The sequence below is a fragment of the Diplotaxodon limnothrissa genome, linkage group LG15 (assembly GCF_057381915.1).
Source record: "Diplotaxodon limnothrissa isolate DT_005_m linkage group LG15, D_limnothrissa_male_GT1.1, whole genome shotgun sequence".
Lineage (NCBI taxonomy): Eukaryota > Metazoa > Chordata > Actinopteri > Cichliformes > Cichlidae > Diplotaxodon > Diplotaxodon limnothrissa.
In genome coordinates this window covers 1323064-1348801 of record NC_140610.1, presented here as the reverse complement: position 1 = coordinate 1348801, position 25738 = coordinate 1323064, and the positions used below count along the sequence as shown (strand labels likewise).

Genomic DNA, 25738 nt, shown 5'->3' with positions numbered 1-25738 from the left:
AGAAGACCTGCTTCGAGTGGGCCAGTTTCTTCCACGGCAAGAGACGTAAAGAGTACGTATGTGTCACACTGTGACGGCGTCTTTGTGTGATTTTGCTAAATATAAATAAGCTTACATGAGGTTTGTCCCAGTATTTACAACTCAAAGCGCTTCATCTCTCTGTGGTGATCATCAGATTTAGTTTTAACTTCAGAGCTGTGGATGGCAAAATAATGAAATAATAATTTAAAAAAGTATCCGAGTGTAGTTTGAATGAGACACACAGGGCAGCAACATCAGCTCCCGTATGTTCTCAAAATCCTCTTCAAAGCAAATGAATAGTCAACAATGAGGCCGTCTTTGGCTGTGTCCCAATTCAGAGTCTGCACGCTTGAAGTACGCATTTTAAGTGCGGTTACGTCACCGCCACGTGACGACGGCTGTCCCAATTCAAAGTGTACTTCAAATGCATACTCCAAATGCGCTGTCGATCTCCCCAAATATCAAGCGTGGTCCGGTGCACGCTTCATGGTCCCATATATCCCACAATTCATAGCACGGCGGTGGGTGTGGATTATTTTGCTGCAAAATACGGCAGAAGGGAGCGGCCGAAGAGGGTTTTTCCAAACTTTATTGAACTTATAAAGCGAACAGTCAGTCATTCCAGTTCAGTTTGTACAGTAGACATACAAGGCAAATAAGAGTAACAATATACAGCACAATGAAATAAGGAGGAGAAATAAATAAAGGATAAAAAAAGAAAAAAGGGGGGAATGTGGCAGACTTCATAAAACTTTGTACTTGAAAGTTGTGACAGCTCAGTCGTTAAACATTTCTGAATGAATTTCAATCAATGATAAACAGACGAGGGGCCTGAAAGCTGAAGGCTCCAGTTCCCATTCTACTTTTAAAAAGGAAGCAGAAGTAACCCAGCAGCCTGAGAGCAAAGTGCTCCATCAGCATCATTTGGTGTTATAAGATCTGATTATTCAGGACTTGATAAATGAGAATTTAATTATAGATTTACCAGTAAAGAGACACTAATATTGGGGAAACAACACATCGTGCAGATAGACAGCAGACTGCAGTTTCCTGTAAATGTGGACTTCCTGTCTCTTCCTAATCTGTTCTGTAGTCAATGGAGACACTAAACAAGGACTCGCGTTCTCTTCCCGAAACACATTTACAGTTCAAACATTTTACAGCTTGGCAAACTGAAATGTTTCCACATATACTGATTCAAATATTATTTTAAGGAGACCTGGATTTCATTTCTTTTGTGTTGCACGTGTACAGCAGCTGATGGGAGCGCGGCTGTTTCAGGGCAGCTGCTGACGCTCCGGAGCTCCTCACACATGGTCCCAAAATAACAAATAAAAACACGTTTGCTTAGTTATCACATTATAAATGCAGAGTGTGCACCTGTCTCACACACGTATCATTAAGCCTGATGTGAGGACCTGCAGGTGAGCGCAGAGCTTAATGTGAACAGATCCTGATTTGTCTTCAGTTTGTGTCCCTGCAGTGACGCCTTCTGAGGCTTTCACCTCCTCTGCACCACTTCCCCTCCAAACAGAGCATTAACCCCCTCTCCCGTTGCCTGCTCCACACATTCCTCAATCCTCTTCTACCACACCCACCGCCCCTCCACCTTCCCCCTCTCCCTCCCTTCCACCCTGCATCTTTCCCTGCCACCTCTCCCCTCCTCCTCTTCCTCCACCTGCTGCAGCAGGATGGTCAACGATAGCCGACAAGTGCTCCAGGAGCCCGACTTCACCCAGCTGCTCCTCAGGGATCCCAACACCCCCATTGTGAGGAAGTCACGGGGCACATCCACGCAAGGGACCTCCACACACGCCTCTTCCACCCACCTGGCCATGCTGGACGAGCCGCCGAGCGCCAGCACCAGCCGAGCCGGCTCCGTGCGCAGCGCCCGCTCCAAGATGAGCAGCTACCACGGCAGCCTGCACCGCTCGCGAGACGGCAGGTAGGTTCTGACATCGCGGTCTTTCATTAACCCCGCCCACCCGCACAGCCCCGAGGCTCATTTCTGCTCCTCTCCATTTAGATACACGGCCTCCAGTTTCAGAGCCGCAGACGAGCGGCTGCCATATGGGAGCCTGCCTCGTCTAAACCACCAATCACAGTCCAGGCACTGCAGCACCAATCACCTCGACAGCCTGTCGCGGCACGGCTCCGCCCAGAGGCTCGAGAACCAGTCGCGCCACAGCAGCATCAGGGACCTGAGCAGCGGGGCCACGGCGGTTCTCGGCGTGCCCAGAAACGGGATCCACAGAGTCCTGGAGGAGGATGGAGCGACCGCCTGAAGGGGTGGAGTCTGAGGAGGAGAATGTCGACGAGCAGCCACTGTGATGGGTTTGGGAGCTCAGAGCTGAAATATCGATGAAACAAATGCTGCATCAGCTTAGTGACAGTCTGGTTACAGAGGGGGGGGGGGCACGGGACAGAAATCTTTGCCTTAAACATCCTCACAGCTTTATGACGTAGCCTCCAGTGTGAATCTTAGCACAGTTTTTAAACTCCACCCAGTCGGGGAACGACGACTGAGCCAGACAACTAAATGTGACCGACCGCACGACGCGGCTTACTTTGTATAAAAGGACTTCGATGATGGACACGAGACATTTGGAGCTCCGTCCTCTAGTCTTTAGTGTTTGGGAGGTTTTTGGGGTGGGGGTGGGGCTTAGATTTATTACCCTTGTTCCAGGTTTTCTTCTGTTTATGAGGGGCAGCCAATCAGGAGAAGACTGGCCTAAATGGAGAAGAACTGAAAGAACTGGTTTCAGTGAGGATGAAACGACTGAATGAAAGTTCTCAGATCCATCCACAGCTTTTAGATCTCTGCTGAATCTGAACCTGCTATTCTGCACACGAAGGCATTTTAAGTCTGCTGAACTTTCTAGAAGCCTCGCCTCATTTTAAAAGCTGGATTTTAGTGAGTGTTTTATTGCACCTGTGCAATAATGTTTGGAACGATACAAGGAAATCATGTCAGTCTGTGCTTTGCTGTTTTAAACCCAAGGGCTGAAATCCAGAGTATACATGCTGAATCCAAACTCCTGCCTTATGACTGCGAAGAGAACAAACCCAACAGAGGTGATGAAGCACAGATTCAATGACCTCAAGCAGATCACCAGCGACCTTCATGGAGCTGTACGGACACCTGAACACAGCTTACCTTCCCTTTCCGTCCGAACACGTTCGCTTTGAGCAGATTTACTCCGTCCTGTTTGCAAATGTGTCCTTACTAAAGTTAGAGCAACGTTTCCTCCAGAGGCAAAACATGTTCATAGATGTAAAAAGTGAATTCCTGTTGGTCATTTGTAATAAAGTTTCAAAACAATCAAAAGCTTCTGATGTTTCCTGAGGAGAAATGAGCACACGGTAACACTGAGTGTATTTGTAACAGCCCTCCGCTTTATTGAAATACATCGGAGTCAGGTTAATATAATGAGTTCTCCACGTAAGTGTGGCAGCCGCTTCCATACATTATTTTTGTTTTGACCTTACACCTTAAATATTTTTGTGCAAAAAAAGAATCTACATCAGCTGTAGTGGGTTATCCTCAGTAAAACACCCAAACCGCTCCAAAAAGAATAAAACGACAAACTGAAAACAAATGATTACATCTATAACATGCAAAACTGTACAAATTATTACAAAGCAATCCTAGAAAACAAAGTGGAATATGATATGAAAGAGCAAAACAATATAGAAGGTACTGGAGATAAGACCTCACTGAAATGTAAAGGCGTTTCCATTTCTTTAAATTGCGGCACTTCGGCCGTGAAGCCACCTGTCACCCAATACTCACTGCCGCCTCCACCCGAGTCACATTCCCTCACTTACTGCTGCCCATCCATCAAATGAATCAAACGCACCTCGATCGCGCTCATCTGACTGAAAATTTGTTTCCTGAGTTTCCCCTTCTCGCTCTCTTTGAACCGGGACATCTAGGATCAGATTTTCTGCACAGTATTGGCCAAAAATGAAAAACAGACGCCGCCTGGCTAACACCTCACACACCGGCTCGTCGTTCTGCAGATGAACTCGTCGCAGGAACGAAGGAGTCACTAGCTTAAAAAAAGTTCTAAGATATTTGGAGTAAAACCAGCTGGGAGCTCTAAACCTCTCTTCAAATTAAAAAATAATAAAAATAAGAACACCTGGAATGAGCTGTTTGCAGCTCTTTGCTGTGTTTCCACAGGGGGAATGACCACTGAAGAGTTTTCCCTTTCTGACAAACAGGACGAGTGGAATCATGTGGAGCGAGGCTAAAACCCTCTGTGGGTTCTTTGATGCCACGCCGCCGTGTCCCTCGGGTCAAAATGCCTACAGGAGATGAACAGAGGTAACAGGTTTGTGGCTGTGAATGCCCTGCTCTGCAGCCAGAAGCTGCCACACCGTTTCCCCCTCTTCTATTTTTTTAAAGGCCTTTCCACTGACAAAGGAAAAGTAAAGTAGAGTAAAGTAGAGTAAAGTAGTGCCGTGGAGGCGGCTCAGAGCTCCGGCCCTGTTCAGGTCACACAACAACAACAGGCAGAGGTCATTTACTCCATCGCCTCCAGAACACAAACCCAGGTGTGACTTCCTCGCACTGTTTACATTCTCGTTTTTTTTAATCCCTCCTCTTACAAATTTTCACGAGTCATTAAAACGTTGGTTGGAACGAGCAAAGTCGCGGCGCCTCCCTGTTGTGTCCGTATTTGGTGAAACAGCTCATCTCAGCGACCTTTCAAACACCGCCAACAGTCAGAGGAGCACAACAAGGCAACAACCGCCTGTGTGTGTGTCTGTGTGCGTGTCTGTGTGTGCGTCTGTGTGTGTGCGTCTGCGTACAGGCAGCAGTGCCGATACACAAGTCAGCTTTTTCCCCCCCACTCATATGAAGTGGAGGGGAGGGATGCGCACACGTCATAGAAACAACATGAAAACAAACAAATCTAAAATAAATCAGTAAAAACAAAATAAGTGGTTTTAAAATGGCTTCGAGTGCGAAACAACCCGGAATCACTCCAAACAAAAGCGGGAAAATAAAGGAGGAGTTTTCCGCCCCGTGTAGTTCTCTATAGTATTTTCCTTATCATATATTACTCTCTACTCTGAACCTATGTACATGACTGTGTCGGGAGTTTTGGCTGGACAACGTGGAGCGTCCACGACGGAGGACGCGCACCCCTGATGATGTCGTTCGCTCTGGGGAACCGAATGAGTTTGTCGTGTGATGTCACAGGAGCCGCTGTTGGAGCTTTTTGCTGATGGTGGAAATTAAAAATGTTATAAAGTCGCTGCACTTAGTATCAGGAGCAAAAAATAAAAGTAATTCCTTTTTTTATCTTTTTGCAGCACCCAGAGAGAAAGCAGGTGGGGGGGGTAACTCCACCCGTCTGCTTCGGCCACAAAGCAGCAGAGCCCCTTTCCTCGTCTATGATTGATAAATAAATTAAAACACTGTCCCCTGAATCCCGGCGGGTCCTATGTACAAGTACAAACCTTCTGCTCTCAATAATATTTCATCTTCTTTTTGGATTGCATCGTGACTTTTTAAGAGTCTCTCAGTGAATCTCGACAAGTTGACCAAAAAGAGCCAAAATGGGAGCTTCCTGTTCCTGCATCACCTGCCCGACATCACACACACCTTCTCTCTCACACACTCACACACACAAGCCAAACATCAGCACCCACATGTACACCACTGATAGCATTTGATAGCTTGTCCCTCGCTGTCTAGCGAGTGTTTCGGCCCCACTGTGGAAGAACGCTGAGACACAGTGCGGGGGGGTAAAGTGGGACAAATCTTCTTTGGGAGGGAGTGGTGGGCAGGAGGTGCAGTTCTCTGGGCAGTGAGGGAACAATATTCAAAAAAGGAAGAGTTGGAGAATTTGGAGTCCTGTGCTGTCGGTGGGTGGGTCGTTGATGGGTCAGTCGGTGGGTGGGTGAGGGGGGTCGGATGGACCGCTGGGGGCTCATGTGTCCCAGCCCATCCTTTCTGTGCTCTCCAAGGACAGGGACTTGGTCTTGTGTGGGGAGGCCGGGCTGGGAGGGCTGCTGAAGGTGGAGCTGTTGGAGGCCGTGGAGTGGCGTGGGGAGTCCGAATCCTGGAGGAAAGAGGGAAGAGTTGGAGAAATTAGACGATCCCTTCCACAAAGTAAACTGGGACGTGTACGACAGATGAAGCTGCGCCTCTGTCTGCTCCTAACAGCTACTGATGACGAGTGCTTGCTGCACATGCACTGCTCATTAATCTGCTTTTTGTGACGGCGGGGCAGACAGGAAGTCAGACTGAGTGACGCTGACCCGCCCCCGCCTCGTCTTCCGCTTATGCAGATGAACGGCTCGATTGACCAGAAATGATCAGCTGAAGGAAAACAAACATGCAGGCAGGCCGAGCTGGTGGTGTGTGTGTGGGCTTGCTTCACCCTTGTACAGCGTGTGAGGCTCCTTCCAGCTCACTGATGTCCTGGGTGTTTCATACACTGTGTAATGTACGTTTCTTACAGTTCACCGATCCAATCGTCTATTTATATCCCATCTAAACACACCCCACCTATAAAACACTAAAGAGCACAGTCACACTACGGCTACACGAAGCACAGCTGCATGAGTCCGTGTAGATGGGCAGCAAAGGCGCAGCTACACTGCTCCCGCCCACATCGACCTGACACGCTCAAGCATGCACACTCTTGTTCTCTGTCATGAGAGAAGTTTTTTCCTTTGTGTGTGACGGCACAGTCTTACAACCAGGGGCCTCCTGGTGGCACCACCAATATAACGAGGAAACATCATGCATTGAAAACTTGTGTGGATTATTAATGCCAAAATATTTATGTTTATTCAAGTTTGTGACATCGTTCCTTTACTATGTATTCATTTCCCATCACCTGCTGAGTAACCAGAGGTCTGGTTGTGCTCTGAGCTGACAGCTCCTGGTAAGGAAACATGGGCAGGCCATCGGGGGGCAGTATGGAAGCACACATGCTCTGTGATTAGCGATGGTGAAGCAGCGCCGCGCCACTCCATCGGCAACGAAAGGCGATGACACGAAGGCCAGATGGTGCAGCTGAGAGATGCAACAAACCAATCAGAGGCTGCTGATGTGACGGCGCTGAAATGGTGCAGCGAAGGCGACTCAGTGATGTGTGTGTGTGTGTGTGTGTGTGTGTGTGTGTGTGTGTGTGTGATACACAGTGACACGGTGCTCTCAGTTGTGTGTTTGCAGCTGTTGACGTTACCTTCATCTTACTAAGCAGGGTCCTTAAAGCCCTTTTCAGATCGGGGGTCTTCTCCGACGGTGAGACTGCCTGCCACTGCAGAGGAGAGTTCAGACTCAGCGCCCAGCCCACAGACAACATGCTGGGGTGGGGAGGGATGAGGGCAAAGGGAGGGGGACAGGCACGAAGCAGGGAACAGCTGAGTTAGGATGGAGGGAGGCGAGATGGGGCAGGATGGAGTTGACAACGTCCAATGGGAAGGGAGGACCAGCAGGGGGAATGACAGGGGGACTGGGGGGGGCAGCCGTCGCCCATAATTGCTGTTTTTATTTTTTTCCTGTACTCTCGATCAGAGTCACTTCATGCGAGTGAAAACAACTTAGAAGTGATGTTGCCGGAAACCATTATGAGCGATGTTGCACCACCAGTGCCAGACTGGAGTCTGATTGGCTCTCATCCGACCTAAAAGCTAAAAGCAAGAATCACGGCAAATACGGCCTCTGCTGACATCACAGGGAGCTAACACCTGCGGAGCGATGGGATGAGGAGCGCGGCCTGCAGATGTCGGGATGCTCGTGACTGATGGAGGAGTTTGGTTCAAAGGGGAGTACAGGCAGTTTCTGCTGATAATGTCTACCTGCTAAAGCTCACGACAAGAAAACAGCCGTCTCTATGTGGACGTCATACGAAGCTGATGTTTGATTGACACGATGTTGCAGGTTCGAGCCAACAGCCAGTAAAAACTGAGTTATTTAGTTAATGTTTGTTTAATACTCAGAGTCAACCTCACATGAAGCTGCACGTTCACTGACCTCTCTGTCGAACTGTGAGAGCGGAGCATCACCGCAGTCCACCCCTCCGCCAGAGGACAGGGAGCTCTCGGAAGGAGAGGTCATGGTCTGGCGTTTGGACCCGTAGCTTCCTCCTGACAGCTCCCTGCGCAGAGCGCTGCCATTCTGCGAGGACGAGCCTGCGGAGACGAGAGGAGGCGGCGGACATGAAGCCACAGACAGACGAACCTCCCCGAACGTGAGCTCTAACACGACTGCCGGTACTCACGTATGCCCAGTCCGCTGCTGGCACTCATGGAGCGGCCCGGCTCGGCCCGGTTCTTGGTGATGGAGGGAATGCTGACGGAGCCGCTGAACCCCGCTCGGCTATCCTGAACACGGACGTTCTGGTTTAAACACGCAGAAAACACACACACAGAGTGCAGTGCGGGGGGAGAGGAGTGAGGAGGGTGCACGTAAACACACACACAGGGCAGAAAAACATGATGCATGCTCTCTACAGACACACAACTCAGGACCGGACAGTGTCAGTGTGGGGGGGGGGGCTTCAGTATGTCAGGGATGGCACGCTCACGTGACAGGATAAGGAAGCATGTTCGTGTGTTTGCACATGTACCATGGGCAGATCCTTCAGGATCTGGATCCCATCTCCTGGTCCCATGTGAGCCACGTGGTTGAAGTTGGTTGGATTGGAGATCAGTTTGTTCCTCATCTCGGGATCTCGCAGCATCTCTCTGGAATCACAGACACAGGATCAGCGCGTCAAAGACAGCAACAAGGTTTTTCCTCCCTACAAGGATGATGCTAATACGGCTGGTTCAGTTAAAAATACAGATCGCAACCATCGGGCACAGGCCATCATCAGCATTGGAAAGCAGCTCAGAGTAACAGAACGTGGTGAGAGCAGCTTTGGGGAAATAACGGCGAATTCTCCGAGAGCTCCCGGCGGCGAGTACAGAGCTTCAGGTAAACTACCTCCTCTGCTGAAGTCGCTCCTCTTCGGGCACTCTGAAGGAGTAGCGTCTCTTGTTGTTCATGCTGCGCACCATCTGCTTCCGGCTGTTGTCTGACGTCTCCGGGACGACCAGCTCGTCGCCCTCTGAAAGATCAACAAAGATCATCGTTTGGCTGCTGATGCTGGACACAGATCAAAACCAGAGGAAGATTCAAACTGGCAACACAGAGGAGCGCTTGTTTTTATGCGACTTCCTTTAACTTATTGCACGTGACACAAACATCAGCTGCTTCCATCTGTGAGGGTCGTGATGACGGCCCAGCGCACACCTGACCTTTGTCACGCTGCAATTCGGTCTTACGCTGTCATATAAGCAGCTCACATCAGCTGGATCCTGACCTGCCACTGCAGTAGTTTGCAGGTAATCCTACGCTTAATAATAAAGACATTTAACAGCAAAATGCTAAAAAGAGACTGAGGACGAATTCTTCACCTCACACGGCACAGAGAGCGATCTTACCGGCCATCTTGTTCCTAAAGTAGATAAGGCGCACGGTTTCCAGCCCCAGCAGGTTCAGAGAGCCGTCCACATTCAGAGGTCGCATCTGGAGGGGAAGAGAGAAATCAGCAAATCTGCTGAGATTCAGACCAACGTGTGAGTTTAGTCCCTGGAGTCACCTCACACACACACACACACACCAGTGTTTAATCTGTGATCTGTGCAGCCATCAAAGGTCAGACTGAGCTATTTCCAAAGCTGCTGAAGCTTCGGTCACTTCCACACCGACCTTTTTGACCGGGATGGTCTGAATCCACTCCATGGTGTTGACATCAAACACGTCCACGGCGTTCTCGCTGTACACGGACAGGTAGGGGGCGTTGTAGCCTGAGGAACATAATACAGCAGTTTCACTCTTTCAGATAAAAAGTACACAAACAACATCCTGTAAGAGCCCAACAGTCACGCTGACTTGTATAAGCGCAGGGTGACGGCCCGCACACACGTGTCGCATTCACACATCTGTGTATCAAACTGCGCGCACTCACAGGCAGCGATGGGCACAGCCGGCCACATGAGCTCCTGCTGCCGCGACCTGCGGCCCTGCGAGTCCACGTACACCCCGATGGCACTGAAGCACAGCAGCAGCTCCTTGCTGGAGATCTCCACGGCACAGAGGGCGTCCAGGCCCTGCTGAGGGATGAAGGCCAGTGTGTGGTCCTCAGCGTGGAGCAGGCTGACAGGGGACATGTCCCCATGGACACTGTGGAGGGTTTCAGGAGCACAAAGTCAGACTCATGTACGCTGAAGGGGAGCGCAGCTGTAATGATGTAAAGTACCTGTAGCGCATGAAGCCAGACGGATAGCCCACACAGAGACGCTCACTGAGCAGACCCATCCACTGAACCGGCCCCGGGGCCTGCAGCTCCCGCAGCCGACGGTGACGCATTTTACTCTTATTCACCTGCAGGAGTGTCATCAAGTCACATCAAGTCACATCAAGTGAGCAGTGGCAGAAGCCTCGAGGGTTAGCGAGAGTGAGCTTTTTCTCACCTCGTAACATATGATTTTATTCTTCATGGCCACGCAGAGGCAGGTGATCGAGCCGTTGCGGACCGGACCCGACACGATGGTCTGGCAGCCTTTCGTCTCTGCCAGCTTGTAGAACTCGGTCTCGCGGCCGTCCAGGGCCTGCGAAGGGAAGAGGCGGACGTGGCGGTTCCTGCCGGAGATGACCGCCAGCAGCTGCTCCTGGAGCATCAGGTCAATGTGGTGCACCTTCTTGTTGTCCCCCACCCGGATTATCTCTGAGGACAGAGGGAGGAGTGAGGGAAACGAGGCAGAAAGCAGAGGCGACACGAGTCGCACAACCGGGAACACACCAAAAACACCAACACAGATCCTACCATCTTTGGTGACATGGATGACAAAAAGGCCTTCCTCGTTGCCCAGGGCGACGCGCTCGTGATCTGAGAGTGAAACGAAAGAGGTGAGACAGCAGCGCTAAGGAGAAAGACTGTACTGAAAACTTTCAGCTGCTTTCTTTGCTGTCAAAACGCTCGACAAACTGCTGGGAGGGTGTTTGTCTGACAGCAGGTAACAGCTGTGATGATTAAACGGTGCATTTCTAAAACACGACTGCACTCGGCTCAGACGACAACACAAAGAGTTTGTGGGTCGCCATTTTAACACTTGCTGAGGGTTGAGCGCCCACCTATGATAGCAGCAGACTGTGTCGTCTTGATGAGGGGCAGGGTGCTGTCGTAAGCCTCCTTGGGGACGTAGACGAAGCGCTCCTTGAGCTTGTTCCTCTTCAGGATGCGGTGGAGCTCGTTGAGGAGGCCCACCCACTTGGTCCTCTCCTGGTCGCTGTCGGCCAGGATCAGGATGGAGGGCTTGTGGCTGCTGGAGGGGGACAGCTGGGACGCCGTGACCTGAGGAAAGAGGAGGATGATGAAGGCTCGCATTATGTGTTTGAAAGAGATTTTGGCGTTTGATGCATCTCTTCTTCAAGTTCATCCAGTTGTCATAATATGGTTCCTTTGGCAACGACATCCAAAGCAAGACAATCATTAGAAACATGACTGTGCACACAGCCTTGACCTTTAACCTCCAGGAGCCGCTTTACGGCGTGGACAGGTACTCACTCTGAATATACAGGGAATGTCCTTGCGGCTGGCGTGGATGACATCAGAGGCCAGGACTGAACTGACTGAAAACTCTTCATCCCTGGGTGAAAGATGGAGATCAGTGTTTACATTTCATCGATGCTCGTCACTAAAGGCCGCAAGTCCAAAACATTTTGAAGAAACTGTTAGAAATGTTCCCGTCACGGCGCTGCAGTTAACAGGCGCTGCTTATTTCCACATGCACGACAGAGCAACAGATGCACTATTGTTTATGTCTAACCCAGCACGAAGGGTGGAGGTGGTTGCAAAGCAGCTTGCAGATGCCCATCGACTGTAAGCGTGCTACGGACTGGACACCAGCTGATGGCCGAGCTCCACTTTATTTTAACGACCGATTCATTTTTCTCTTTTTTAAATGAATCTTTGGGCTTAAATGTGTCAGAAAACAAAGATTTCCATCATAATTTACTCGCGTGCGTCTGTAAAACACGTTTTATCCAAACACAAAAGTCACGTTCTGGTGACTTTTACTGACATTTACTTAGAAACTACAAACTGAAGCAGGCAATTCTTCCTCAAACGCTTAAAGCATTTCTTAGTTTCAGGAGTTCTTACCTCATGTCTATGACTTGACTGACGACCACACTTGGCTGTGTTGCTTTTCCTTCTCCCAGTTCATAGAGGAACAATTTAAAGTCACAGACCACAGCCATCGCCCTCTGCCAGCCCTTTTTCACCCCGGTTGGTTTGGGCACCTGCAAACAAACAGATCTGTGCGTCAGTGCGATCAGTCCTGCATCTCACGAAGCGTCCGCGCCAACGGTTTCACGTCTAAACAGCGAGGATCCTACACACTGCAGACATTTGCGTTCTTTAGAGCCTCGCGGGTCTCTGAGGCTTCACTCACCCTGACGTGTCCTTCGTAAGCAGTACCGATCCCCCTCTGAGGGTCGATGCCCAGCGGGCCCTTGGTCTGGTCCTGCGGCACGGGGCACACAGCTGGAGCTTTGTCCGCACACGTTACATGGCAGGAAAAGTTGCATACTAGAAGCACAGAGGGAGACGGGTCAGGGCTGTGACTGTAGGAGTACTGAATCGTGTCAAACACCCCCGTCCGTTCCTCTCGCGCTCACCTTCGCACGTACAGCCTTGACGGATGAGCCCCACCATCAGAGAGGTGCACTGGTTACACTTGGTGGGTGTGTTGAATGTCTTCACTACAAACTGATGTGCTTTGGGCTGCAGAGGACATAACGAGCGGTTAGCAAACAGAAACTTGAGCCGTGGTCGTTCAGCAGCGAGTAACCGATGACCAACCTTAGGTGAGGAGCGCCCGATACTGCCATAACCTCCTGAGCGCATGGTGGGCGTCTGAACTGAGCGAGGATGATCGATCAACTACGTGAACAACAACACAAAGAACATCATCACTGTTTCGTCCTATAAAAAGAATCGTTGTGTCGCAAAGAACAAGCTTGCTGGAGCTTCAGGATCACACAGATGTTCAGCCATGAGAAGATCATCGCCATGCAGGACAAACGAGCTGCCAGTGATTTTTCTCTGATGTTTACTTGCTGCATAATATTTAACCTCAGTCTGAAAGCACTGGCGGCTCATGTGCTGCTGGTCAGCAAACGAGGCTGAGACCCTGAAGCTGTGGGTTTCTTGCCCAGATTTAGGGAATGTCTAACCTCTATTGGCTCCATGTCACTAGCCATGGAAGGTGAACGAGAGCGGGGCTTAAGGTGGGACTTGGGGTCATCTTCCCGAGACGGCGTGTTGGAGGGGGTGAAGTTATCCACAGAGTCCACCTGTGGAGAGAGAGGACAGTAAGAAAGGTGCGACAAACGGGAGGAGAGGGAGGAAGGTGTAAAAGGAAGGCGACGAGGGAAAATGAAGAAGAACAGATTAGTGACACAAACCACCTAGCCAGCATTCATGCTAATAGGAAAGGGCTGTCACCATAATACACACAGCAAACACATTCACTGAGCTTTCAAAGCACAACAGTGTCACACATGCATCCACCAGAAACCATGCAAACAAAGCACCTGCAGCACCACAGACAGGCACAATCGGACAAATTCAAACACCTGCCATGCAAACACACAAATGAACCAGCGTGACAAGACTACACATCTGTGATGGTGCTTACACGTCTGCCTTTGCTAGCTGGGCCGATGGACGGCGAGTGCTTCAGTGGCAGGAGGAGAGGCAGAGACACAGATGAGTCAGAAAGGCTGAAAACATCTTTAAACAGACTCAGAGAGACACATGAAAACGGGAGAAAAGGCTGTTCTACATTAGACCCATGATTCCCGACCGATGCAGCGTTTCCTCTGCAGCACAATGAAACTAATAGAAAACCATCGATTTACATTTCTAACAGCTCTAGCTCATGATCCACCACACCTGGATCCATCAGCTTCTGCTCAAACATTTTTCAGTTCAGTCGCTTTGTTGAATTCAAGCTGCTTGTTTCAGTCAAATGAACTGTGCAATATCACACTGGGGCCACACTGGGGCCACACTGGGGCCACACTGGGGCCACACTGGGGCCACACTGGGGCCACACTGGGGCCACACTGGGGCCACACTGGGGCACAGCGAGCCTGGTTGGGAAGCACTGCATTAGATTCATGTATCCATGAGGCTTTGTGCTGCAGACATGGTGGAAACGTACACGTGTAATATGGAAGGAGCTACTAAGGAAATGCAGCACAGAGAACAGCGACCGGCCTGACTGGAAAATACTTCAACTTTGTGAATAATGTTGTTTTCTCAGGTTCTCGCTCTAGAAAGCCAAAGTAGAGCCAGTCCAGCAAGCATCTAAATACAAGGACTACAAGAACTGTCCACCTTCACAAGTGTTCATACTAAATACTGAATTAAACTATAAAGCCATGTTATTTTCTTAAAGCAGGTAAAATGAATCTGACTGGAAACAATGAAAACATCTGGTTTTAAAAGTGGACGTGTTCTGCAAACTCCACTTTTCCCCGTTTGTCCTCAGTGTGTTTAGAGAAGCTGCCACAACATTATTATTCCCTCGCTGAGCAGCTTCAATCCAAAACGCTCTCATGTTAGCAGCAAACGTGGAGGTCATGTAGCTTCTGAGGAAGCCAGACGCAGCAGGTCCGGTTTAGCCTGACGTAAAAACTGCAGGCCAGCGCAACACAGTCAGAAGATGTAGACTGGAAATCAACTACTGTTGTGTTTTCATGCTGCCTTTGGTGCTGCAGCACAAACTGACTTTCTGTCAGCCGTCGACACTCGTTTACTTCACTCTCACTGCCTGGGCTCGTACTCGCCAACCCTCCTAATTTCAACTGTTAGAGACAAAATGATTCTCTGACGTCCTTCTCGACTACATGAAAAGAGAAAGACCAGCTGCCCTGCAGGCAGCTCCGTATGCGTCCTGCTCTCTGTCGCCAAACTCAAAGGATTGTGGACTTAGATATGGTACAAATAACCAGTTATTAGAGTTTTGCATTTTCTGGTTAGTGTTTTAATTCAGTTTAGCTTCAGTGGATTTTCTTCTTCCACTTTAGTTTTTACTGTTTGAAAATGTTTTATTTTAGTTTTTAGTCTCAGATTTAGCTCATAGTTACACAAGTTTTAAAGGGCAGCTGACTCAGTCTAGCAGACTCAGAGTCTCCACAAAACACGTCCATCAAAACCTCTCGAGGCAAGTTTTTTTTAACCAAACTAACAGAAACTAAAAGGAGAGCTCGTCTATATTTTCATTTTATCTTTCAATCACATGTAGTTTTAACATATGTGAGCTGAAATGTGAAACCCATCCTGTGGAGCCACTTTTAAATCATCTTGTTATAAAAGCACAACAGAGTTTCCCTTCTTCAGATAACAGCGAAGATCCACGTCTCCATACAGTGACACAAATCTACAGTCTGCACATACACCATCTCATCTAGTTCATATGCTCAGACCTACAGCTACTGTTGCACACGCACACACACACACACACACACACACACACACACACACCCCCAACTAACCAAGATAAACTTACATCTTCCCAAAACTCAATTAAAGAAGATGAGGATGAGGAATAAGAATCCTTGTGTAGCAGGAAGTGATGTGAGGAAAACAAAAGACAAAACAAAAATAAAAACTGGTGAAAAATAAATAATGAAAGCGTGAAGAAAACATCTTAATGGAGAGCAGAGAATTGAAAGTCATGGATTTGAATCTTTCAGTTGTTGTGCTCGTAACCAGATTTTCTCTGTAATGCTTACATCGAACTGGTCGAGAGCTGAGGTGGGGGCGTTGAGAAAAGCCAAGAAGGAATTCTGGGAATCCTGGTGCTTGACACCTGTAGTCACAGGACAAACAACACAACCATTGTTAAGAACACAATATCAAAACATCAAAGGGTGACTTACACGAGTCACAGGACCGCCTCAAAGAGCTGGGGCGCAGATTCATGAGCCCCAAGCAACAATACATTTGTCTGTACACATTAAGAGTCCCGAGCGTCTGATTGCTGCATAACCCTCCTGCAGTGTGATAATCTCCAACGGTTTCAGTGCACAGCGCCCACTCAGCCACAGCACGCGTGCTCACCTCGCCGTAGCCGCAGCTCCTCCGTCTCCTTTTTCAGACGCTCGATCTCAGCCAGCAGTTCCTGGTTTTTACTTCCAACTTCCTGCAGTTTACTGATCGATCAGACACAATGATACGTTAGCTGTCGTTTAGCAAAAGTTGGTTTAAGTTGTTTTTAAAAAAGTTCAGCAGTCATACCATTCTGTGGAAATGTTGTTGGCCTTGACTTTGTTCAGCTCGTCCTGGATGCTCTGCTTTGCCCTGATCTCAGCGTCCAGGGCCGACTGCAGCTCCAGGCGCGCAGACATGTCCAGCTTGGCCAAACGCCGCATTTTCCACGGCATGTCCTGAAACGGAGACAGAAGCAGAAACTGAGCGAATCACCAGACAGAAAGGGACTCACCGCTGCTCGACTTACCTGTCAGTGTAAGAGTGAAAGACTGGCTTCTTTGATGATATTCATTCACTTTGGCTTCATCATTTTAAAATGTATAATCACTGAACTAGTTTCTACCAACAACAACAACAAGAAGGGATTTCCTTTAGTTCTGCAGCAGACAGACGACGTGTTTGTGTTTATTTACCGTGGCTCTCGCTCCCAGGCTGCTGCTTCTCAGCCCCTCCAGCTCTTCTGTCATCTTAGTGGCCAGAGCCTGCAGGTAGCCCCGAGCATCTTTCTCATCACTCACCCTGACACACACACACACACACACACACACACACACACACACACACACACACACATTACTACAAATGTAAACACATTCCATGGGTGTCAACTTTACCATAACCATAAAACCAAGAGTCTAAAGCCAACACTAACACACACTGACAGCATATTATTATTTATTTTACATATAAAGATGTATCTCTCTGTCAGTACGAGCACTGATGGGCTGTTTGAAGCTCTCTACAAACATCCTTCAGTGGCAGAATTGGAAACACACACACACACACTCTGTAAACGCGCCTTTTCACTGTATGCTCTTCAGGTCCTGTGACCCGTATCACACTTAACCATTGCTTACACATCATTCACCACACGCACCAACACAAAACAGACACACGTTCAGCCTGCAGGTGAGTCGCTCACTAACCCTGAACACTCAGGTAGAATAAACTGACGTGTTCACAGCACAGACTTACGCTGACGCTAACGTAAACATTTTCTGGCGCTCACAGAGCGCACACCACACACGTTTGACATTCAAAAATCAGAGTTCGTGTCAAGTCGTGAAAGGATGTTTCATTCATTTTGTTTTTACCTACAAGTGATCCTACTTCCTTATTTAGCCCCTGCAGTAGCAAACCCCGGCCACCAGGGGGCAACAGTGATCCCTACATTCCTCTAAACCTGCATACCACACTCAACACTTGTACTTACATGTCTGAAGTGTGTGTGTGTGGTATGTGTGCTATGTAAAGACTTTAGGCTTGTCCAACAGTGAGAGGCTGAGCAGCTGGCGAGGTGTCAGCTGCACTGAGAAGTGATCTGAGTGGAAGGCAGGGCCGAGCAGCTCTGATCTGCAGCGGCATGTGAGAAATGCTGCAGTTATACTCCAACAAGGAACCCAATCCACTACGAGACAGAAGCGTGTCTGCTCGCACTTTGTCACACTGAACATAAACGTCTTTGAATTGGCGCTTTAACATCAGCGGGGGAAAGCGTATGCCTCAGCAAGTATCTGGGACATTTGAGAAGGTTGCAGTGTGCATATATGAGCGTGCGTCTTACCATTGGATGATTTCTGTGATCTGGGCCTCCCAGTGAGCTACACTCTCCTTTTTATCAGCCAGCTCCCTCATCTCATCCTCCAGCTGCCTGTTGGAGCTGCTCATCTTCTCATACATGGTGGTTAGCTACAGGAATGAGAACAAACGTGGGGGGAGGAGAGCATGCTATTAAACACAATATTGTAAAGTCACAAAGCTGTCAAAGTCTAACGCCTGGTAAACGAACTCATTACACACAGTTTGCCATTCGTGTTGTCAGTGAACATGAGAGGCTCGGGTGCTCGCGTAAAATTAATTAGCGTGTTGTTGAAGACAGACTTTATGATTCAGTCCCAGCTGCTCCATCACACCAGGACCACGCGTGTTCCTCACATGTGAGGGTGAGATCCTCTGACATGAGGTCAGCTCACTGCTCACTATATTTGTGGAATGAGGAAAGTGGGATAGTTTTGCAACTGGTCTACAAGCTGGTTTCCAGCAAACGCAAATGTCAGTGTTGTAAAGAAGCTTTACGTCACTGACACTGTGACATTCTCCAGCATGCAAACCTCTGGGGGCAAATCCACCAGCTTAGGCATGAAACATGCTCGACACACCCCTGACCTCATGTTACTATGAAAACGTCCAGAACGACACAGATGTGACAGATGTGCAGCTACTCGGGTTTGGAAATGACCATCGGATGCCAGGAAATCATGGATGTAGCCATTAACGAAGCAAGCTCTACAAAATACTTCATGCTGGAGAAAGCAAAGCATGTCAGAGATTCTGTCTCATATCTCCCCACGACTTCTTTAAATGGGCGTTTTACACTTTGTTCTGCTTAGATGAACAGAGTATAAGATAAAGAAGTTTTGAATTGTGAATAATTCTGTCTTAAACCAGACGTTTCAGTTTATTCTGATAGAGCACCTCTGATAAACAGCAGGTTTGAGCAGCAGGTACACAGGATGACCATATATGGATATCTGCTCTCTTTGAGGTCACACAGAACCAAAACCTTTGTCTCAGATTTCCTGCACATACACAGACCTCAATATCTGAAACAGCAACATTGTAACAGTGCAAATGACCAAAGCGATGCTGAGACTCGCTCAACTGTGTCTGACTTGTGAAAAGGCAGAAAGATGCACTTTTTATTATCAAGCATCTCTCTGAAAGTGAAATCTCTCAGTACAGTAATGTTTTTACCAGCTGATAACGATTGTTAGTTTTTAATGAGTTTATTTTTAACTGCAAGTCCAAGAACATGACATTGACGATGCTGAGGCAGAACAAGAACCTCTGTGGGGAGACAAACGATGCTGATCAATCACATCTGCCTGCTCTTGGAGAAGAAACTGCAGATATTCCTGACCAGGGTCCAGATTCCTTTTTCATTTCTAACCATAATGTTTGCTGCTAAAACAGTTCGCGCTGACAATGGATGATGTTCTCATACTGGGATGTCTTTTCATATTTATTCACTGCCAATTTCATTCTGTCAACAGCTGACACTGAACGCAAACAGCTTTTCCTGTGATGTTTCTTTGATCGTGGAAATTCAGGCCGAAAACAAGGATGGAGGTCAAATGCAGTTGGAAAGTTGGACAAACTGAACACAAGTCCAGCCCACAGGTCGTTTCACGAATGGTGCCGAGTGAAGACGAAGCAGTTTGGTGTGAACTCTGGAGCCTCCTTTGAAAGGTGAGACGAGTCAAACAAGAATTTTTTTTACACACTTCAAAACGTGCTGAAAAGGTGGTGGTGGAGCTAACGCACACGCAGATCGAATCCATCTTTATCAACTAACAAAACACAAATAAGTACAGTGATATAATGTCAGAATGTCTCCTGCTTATGAGACATTGTTTAAAACGAGGGCCTTTCTGAACTTCCAAAGTCAACAGAGCTCAGTCCAGAGAGTCATCCCATCCACTGTGGAGGCGGCGACGGCTGTTTTTACGCAGGATATTGAACAGTGATTTCTTTGGCATTGGCGGGAGAGCGGGGGTGGAGGAGGAATGTGATGAAAGAGTTTGGGGTTAGCTGGGGTCAAAGCGCTGTGTTGGTGTGTGTTGAGAGCTCACTAAAGACTGACAGAGATGACCCAGGTTTGTGCGCTGACAGTCACTTTGTGTATAAATAAAGATGTGGCACCTTGTCGAGTTCACTGGACAGCTTCTTGTTTTCTTCAGTGAGCAGGACTCGCTCTCGCTCGTACTCCTGCTTGTACTCGGTCTCAAACTCCTCCCGCTCGCTTTGGCTGGACGGGGAAAAAGCACACACACACAGACTTACTGTAAAACTTGTGACTTTGTATAAACTTACATTTATTCCCAACCCACAATTTATAAATGCAAAACTCCATCTGATTTCTCGCATTTGTCATTTTAACATTAAGACCAACACGTCTGTTGGAGCTCTCGTGTAATTCCTCCCACATCTGTCCAAACCTTAGATCAAACACCGAGATGCATTATTCAGCCCAAACACATTAATGCAGCTAGGATCTGATACAGTGCTGCGTTTGAAACCGACTTAGACAGCAGTGGGAGTAATATGGCACTAACAGCAGGCAGGATGGGACAGGGTACCAAAACAAAGCGCCACAAAAACACGTTTTTATGCAAATTGTATTAAACTAGCGGCTCAGAGTTGGATCAGGTGAGCCTGAGTGCCGCAGAAGAAACAACTTCTTCTCATTTATTGGTATAAAACCTCCACGTTGACACATTTTGACAGATCTTTTTATTTTGTTACCATTTCAGCCTCTGCTGCTCTCATTTTATCACCAACCATTACTGAGTAGTGACTGCAGTGAAGTTTGAACAGGCCTGTGGAGACGGCACTGTTGGTTTAGATTTGTGCTTCAGGATGAACCGAGGGGCAGATGTGACACCTTTAAACAAACACTCAGATCTGAAGCATTTCTCTACAGACGTCTTACAGCAGAATTATTCTATCGTCTGCATGTTGCAGCTTTACACGCCCCATATAAACAAACGCAAGAATAAGTGATGCTGATCTGCAGCAGAGCAAACATCAGGATGTGTGTCAGCCGCTGTAAGAAACAAGGGTTTCCAGCTCTTTTTGACATATTAGAGATTAATAGCTCGCTGCAGCACAGACAGCTTTAAACTGTGCGTCTCCTGCAGATTCATTTAAAACACTAACAGTACAGTAACGGGTCTCCCAAACCCAAAAAGCCAGAACAGGAGTCATTCAGGGTAATCAGGACATTACAGGTATAAAGGTAACATGTTAAAACCTTTCAAATTCAGTTGGGGACCTGCATCCTTCCAGCTCTGACTAACGGGCCGGCTTAGTGAGACCTTTCCTCCACCCACTCTGACCCAAGCATCGAGGTCATTTTCATTTTTTAAGATGTTTGTTTTACCAGCCTACTATCACCATTAGCTGTAAATTTAAAATGTTAAAAATAAAAGGGACAGCTGGACTAGTGCAGCCTTGGGAATGAAATCCACTCATGTTTGTGGGGCAAACACTGTGACAGTGTGCCTGGGAAACTCTCGCTGGTATATTTACGATCCATCTAAACACAATTTATGGAAATGTTAGGGGACGGCTGGAGTTCTATGGTAAATGGTAAATGGCCTGCATTTGTATAGCGCTTTTCTAGTCCCTAAGGACCCCAAAGCGCTTCACACTACATTCAGTCATCCACCCATTCACACACACACATTCACACACTGGCGATAGCAAGCTACATTGTAGCCACAGCTGCCCTGGGGCGCACTGACAGAGGCGAGGCTGCCGGACACTGGCGCCACCGGGCCCTCTGACCACCACCAGTAGGCAAACATGGGGTTAGTATCTTGCCCAAGGATATTTGGCATGCAGCCAGGAGGCAGCCTGGGATCGAACCACCGACCTTCTGATTAGTGGCTGACCTGCTCTGCCACCTGAGCTACAGCCACCCCATATACTACTATATTTAGAGCACAAAGGGGATTAATGGGATGAAACTATCGTTAACAGTAATCACCTCGTGGAATCGTCACTGAAAGAGACGACAGAAGAATTAAACTCAACGTATTAAAGACAAACCTAAAGGGAACCAACGCTAACAGCAGCCCCAGGAAAGGCAAACTGGTGCGATACCTTTCACGACGAGTCTTTTCCAGTTTGTCTTTGAGCATCAGGATCTCTTTCTGCAGGTTGAGCTGTTGGCTCTCGGCATCTCTCAGCTCTTTACGCAGCGCCTTCAGCTCGGCGCTGTACTGCGCCCCCCTGCGGGCCAACTCTTCCTCGAAGAACATCGTTTTCTTCTCCATTTCTCCACGTAAACGCCCGACCTCCTGGGTTTGATCCGCCGGGGCCGGGGCAGCAGAGGAGCCAGCCTGCTTCACCTGGGTGGTGGGAATGAGACAAAGATTTGTATGGAGAAGAAAAGAGTACCAGTGAGACTCGTTGTACTCATGCAGGGGAAAACCCTAAAATATCTCCATCGGGGTGATTAAGTCATTAGTACTTTGAATGGTTAAAGCTGGGAACACTCACCTTCAGCCCCTCCAGCTCCTCCTGCAGCTGTCGGCTGTATTGCTCGTTGCGCTCTCTCAGCTTCTTCTCTTTCTGAGCCTCGGCCGCCTGCTCCTCCACCTGAGCCTCCATCTGATGATGAAACGAGGAAAGCAGACGAGCTTTTAAACATGTCGCAGCTGCAACACGTCTTTTGTGAACACTTTGGACGTTTCTAGATTTCTGCACAAATATTTTACATTACAGAGACAAACACATTAAACCTGTGAGCAACTTCTGCATTAGGACACTGAGTGAGTGGCCTGTTTATAATTACAGACTGAGGATCTATCAAAGTGTGAAATGACATTTCTGTTAGAAACAAACGGTTTGGACTCCGGGGGTAAAATCCGCTCTGGTGTTGGCCGATGTTCAGGTTAATAACAACAACCAGAGGAGCCCTAAACACCAGAAAGCTGCAGCTCTCTGAGAGGACACGTGCAGTCTGATGAAGATGACGTGGATGAAACAGAACTGGCCCAGGACAGCCTGTCACCACTGACGCAGCATACGAGCCCACTGGAAAAGAAAACGTCGGGACATCGGACTAAAGACAAGTGTGTGAACAGGCCTCAGTCTTGGTCCAAGAATAAAGTTCGTGTTATGGGACGACTGTCCCAGAAGCTGAAATGAACAGAAACTCGGCTACAAGCCAGAACTGAAGCCGCGAACAAAAAGGCTCAAGCTCATAGACAGTTCTTAGAAGTGTTGAATTTCTAACAGCGGTGGGTCGCACACGTCCCCATCACAGATATGCAGCGCTGATGGATTTTTCTAAATAAATGACTTACTGGTTTCATTTCATTTGCATGACTGGTTCTCTCCATCTACCTTCAGGCCGTGAGTGGAAATAAGATTATATATGATGTCGTATTTATAGAGCGATAAAATTCACAAACCGTTTCTTGCCACCGATCATACACAGCACATGTTAAGCAGGTAAATGCTGCTCTACCAACACGCGAGGAACAACGTCTCAATGTTTCACGTCATTTTGTGCCACTGTGATCTGTGGACATGAAACTCTGGACGTCTGCAGCGATTGCACACGTTACATTTTTCGCAGTGCGTAAGGTGAACACGGACAGAGCAGGGCGTGCCAGCAACCACGGGGGAGTCTACTCTACCTCCTTCTTGGCCCTCTCGGCCTTTCGCACCTCGAGGCGGAGAGCCTCCACCTTTTGATTCTGGCTTTCCATCTCCTCCTCTTTGTCACGCAGCTGACGAACCAGGCGCTGCTTCGCCGACCTGTGAACCGGGACAGGAAGACATCCAGCGTGGGCGTTTTATTCATGGACGGGACTTTGTTAAAAAACATTACGAAAGAAACTCTAGCAGTCGGCGGTTGGCATTGGGCGCGTGCTTCTACCTGAGGTCTGTGAGCTTCTCGTTCAGCTCTGAAAACTCCTGCATGGCCAGTTTTCTCTGGCTGTGGGCTTCCTTCAGCTCTTTAGACTGAACCTTCAACTTCTCGCTGGCGTCCATGAGATCCTGAACACGACAGACGACAGCAGAGTTGAGCATTTCAGATCCCTCCCACAAAGTAGTCCAATAACTTGTTATTTCAGCTTGATCAATAAAATCTCACTCGTTTGTAGCTCTTTAAATATCCAGAGAATGACACGAAACACTAGCCGTACCTTCTGTACGTCATCCCTTTCCTGTGTGATGCTCTTCATCTGTTTCTCAAGAGTCTTGATGTGTTTGGACGAGTCCTCCAAGTCTCTCCGAGCCAGCGTCACATCCTCCAGCTGCTTCTCCAGCTGGCCTGAGTCTGAAACGAACACACGCTTGGTTTGAAACGCAACTGAAACTGTCAGACATTTGCCAAACAACCACATTTGCTGCCGTTTGTGTCTGTCAGAGACAATCAGGAGCTGATTCAGAAGGAAAAGCGTTGCACTGTGTCCTGACCAGCGATCTGCTTCTTCAGAATGTCGATCTCGCTTTTCAGGCTCCTGATCTCCACCTCCTTGTTAGCACTGAGGGGGCCCTCGCCCGTGTGCTGCAGCGCCTGCACCGTCTGAGTCGACTCTGTGGCACATCAGAAACATCATTTATAGGCATTTTAAAAGCCATACTGGCAAGAGTGGAAAGTTTTAAGTTCAGCATGTGCAGACTGGATGCTCATGCCTCATGATGGCTGTGTGCATATGATGCACGCTGCTCCGACCTCACCTTGCAGTTTGCGGCTCAGCTCTAGCTTCTCCTGCTCCAAGCGGCGAATCCTTCTCTCGTAGGCCTCGGTGGCCAGGCTGTCCTCCAGGCTACGCTGCACTTCAACATCCAGCTTGTCCTGCCCGGCCTTCCCCGGCTCACCTCCCAGCTGTCGCAGGCAACCCCGATCAGACAGAGTGCTACAGAGGAGGGGGGACAAACTATTTACATTGGTGCTGGTGGTTTCTGATGACATCAAACCGGTCATTGGGAAAATACAAAGAAAGATCGGGGAGAGAGAAGTGATGGCGACAGAGATAAGCTGAAAGTTGAGTCATGGGAGAAAACAGCAGAGGGACACGAGGAGTGCGAGGTGGAGCGAGAAAGAGACAGAAGGACAGAAAGGAAGGAAAAGGCTATTATCACTGAGGCTTGAAAAGATAAGGAAGCAGCTGGTGGGTCTGGTGCTTTCTCATGAGTACCACTTCAGCCTGAGGATGTACAGCAACATCACCTTATTAGGGAGGAAAGCTAATCTCCCCCGCCTCCTCACACCACGTGCTGAGACAGCTTGTATAGGAAATCCATTTAAAAATAAATAAAGTCATTACATATGAAGACAACCTGTGACAACTGCTGGAGGAAAATAGCATCTGCTCGCTATCACAGTCATTATGAGTCTGAAGGAAGACTTTCAAAAGAGGCTAAATGAAGAAAGTCTGATTCAGGAAGAGGCGTCAGAGACTTGTTCCTCCTCTTTTTGCTATTTAACAATCATCAGCAAAGACACAGGAAGTCCAGCTGTAGTAAGAGTTGGTTGTTAGGCAGAAACAGGTGAGTGGCAGCAGCTGTTTGTTAACACTTACCATTTACTTGTGTAGGTGAAACCTACAAAGGGCAGGTGGTGGCCTGAGAAAGCAGTGTGAGAGGGAGGGGGCATCGTCTCCTGAAAGGATTTGAAATCATGTGAAATCTGCACGTCAGTATGAATACGTCCAGTCAGACGACACCGTGAGAGGATGGCGTTCACTCCTCCAAACGTACCGAGTTCTTGAGACAGTCGTCGTCCACATCGAAGTTGGAGGTGTCTGTAGGACTGCTGACCTCTGGGATGTAGGGGGCTTCACACATGCGAATGTTATCCCAATCGATGCCTTAAAAGGTCGAAGGTGAAA

The 25738-nt window shown here is 48.4% G+C and overlaps 2 protein-coding genes across 7 annotated transcripts in view; one reads left to right on the top strand and one right to left on the bottom strand.

Moving 5' to 3' along the window:
- Positions 1-2319, top strand: part of fzd3a (frizzled class receptor 3a) — a 19905-nt gene extending 17586 nt beyond the window's left edge. The window contains exons 6-8 of one of the 3 annotated variants that reach the window (XM_085372214.1): positions 1-52; positions 1712-1966; positions 2048-2319. The exon at positions 1-52 is cut by the window's left edge and continues 97 nt beyond it. In XM_085372214.1, the coding sequence (XP_085228340.1) occupies positions 1-52; positions 1712-1966; positions 2048-2306 (566 nt within the window). In that variant the 3' untranslated portion in view covers positions 2307-2319. Of the gene's footprint in view, positions 53-1555; positions 1967-2047 lie in introns of all 3 variants that reach the window. The other 2 variants (XM_085372215.1, XM_085372213.1) reach the window with 2 other exon arrangements.
- Positions 2320-3414: 1095 nt separating this feature from the next.
- cdc42bpab (CDC42 binding protein kinase alpha (DMPK-like) b) overlaps positions 3415-25738 on the bottom strand; it is a 69713-nt gene continuing 47389 nt past the window's right edge. Inside the window, exons 9-43 of one of the 4 annotated variants that reach the window (XM_085372212.1) lie at positions 25608-25717; positions 25430-25509; positions 24585-24763; positions 24321-24440; positions 24047-24180; positions 23776-23897; positions 23534-23654; positions 22389-22499; positions 21990-22237; positions 20025-20130; positions 17887-18011; positions 16736-16841; positions 16350-16498; positions 16173-16264; positions 15845-15921; positions 13741-13779; positions 13277-13396; positions 12903-12983; positions 12719-12824; positions 12493-12629; positions 12201-12340; positions 11604-11685; positions 11171-11390; positions 10863-10925; positions 10510-10763; positions 10296-10420; positions 10005-10219; positions 9746-9843; positions 9478-9562; positions 8978-9101; positions 8619-8736; positions 8271-8388; positions 8024-8181; positions 7233-7307; positions 3415-6098 (exon numbers count right to left, since the gene is read on the bottom strand). In XM_085372212.1, coding sequence (XP_085228338.1) covers positions 5967-6098; positions 7233-7307; positions 8024-8181; positions 8271-8388; positions 8619-8736; positions 8978-9101; positions 9478-9562; positions 9746-9843; positions 10005-10219; positions 10296-10420; positions 10510-10763; positions 10863-10925; positions 11171-11390; positions 11604-11685; positions 12201-12340; positions 12493-12629; positions 12719-12824; positions 12903-12983; positions 13277-13396; positions 13741-13779; positions 15845-15921; positions 16173-16264; positions 16350-16498; positions 16736-16841; positions 17887-18011; positions 20025-20130; positions 21990-22237; positions 22389-22499; positions 23534-23654; positions 23776-23897; positions 24047-24180; positions 24321-24440; positions 24585-24763; positions 25430-25509; positions 25608-25717 — 4370 coding nt within the window. In that variant the 3' untranslated portion in view covers positions 3415-5966. The remainder of the gene's footprint in view (positions 6099-7232; positions 7308-8023; positions 8182-8270; positions 8389-8618; positions 8737-8977; positions 9102-9477; positions 9563-9745; positions 9844-10004; positions 10220-10295; positions 10421-10509; positions 10764-10862; positions 10926-11170; positions 11391-11603; positions 11686-12200; positions 12341-12492; positions 12630-12718; positions 12825-12902; positions 12984-13276; positions 13397-13740; positions 13780-15844; positions 15922-16172; positions 16265-16349; positions 16499-16735; positions 16842-17886; positions 18012-20024; positions 20131-21989; positions 22238-22388; positions 22500-23533; positions 23655-23775; positions 23898-24046; positions 24181-24320; positions 24441-24584; positions 24764-25429; positions 25510-25607; positions 25718-25738) is intronic. The other 3 variants (XM_085372209.1, XM_085372210.1, XM_085372211.1) reach the window with 3 other exon arrangements.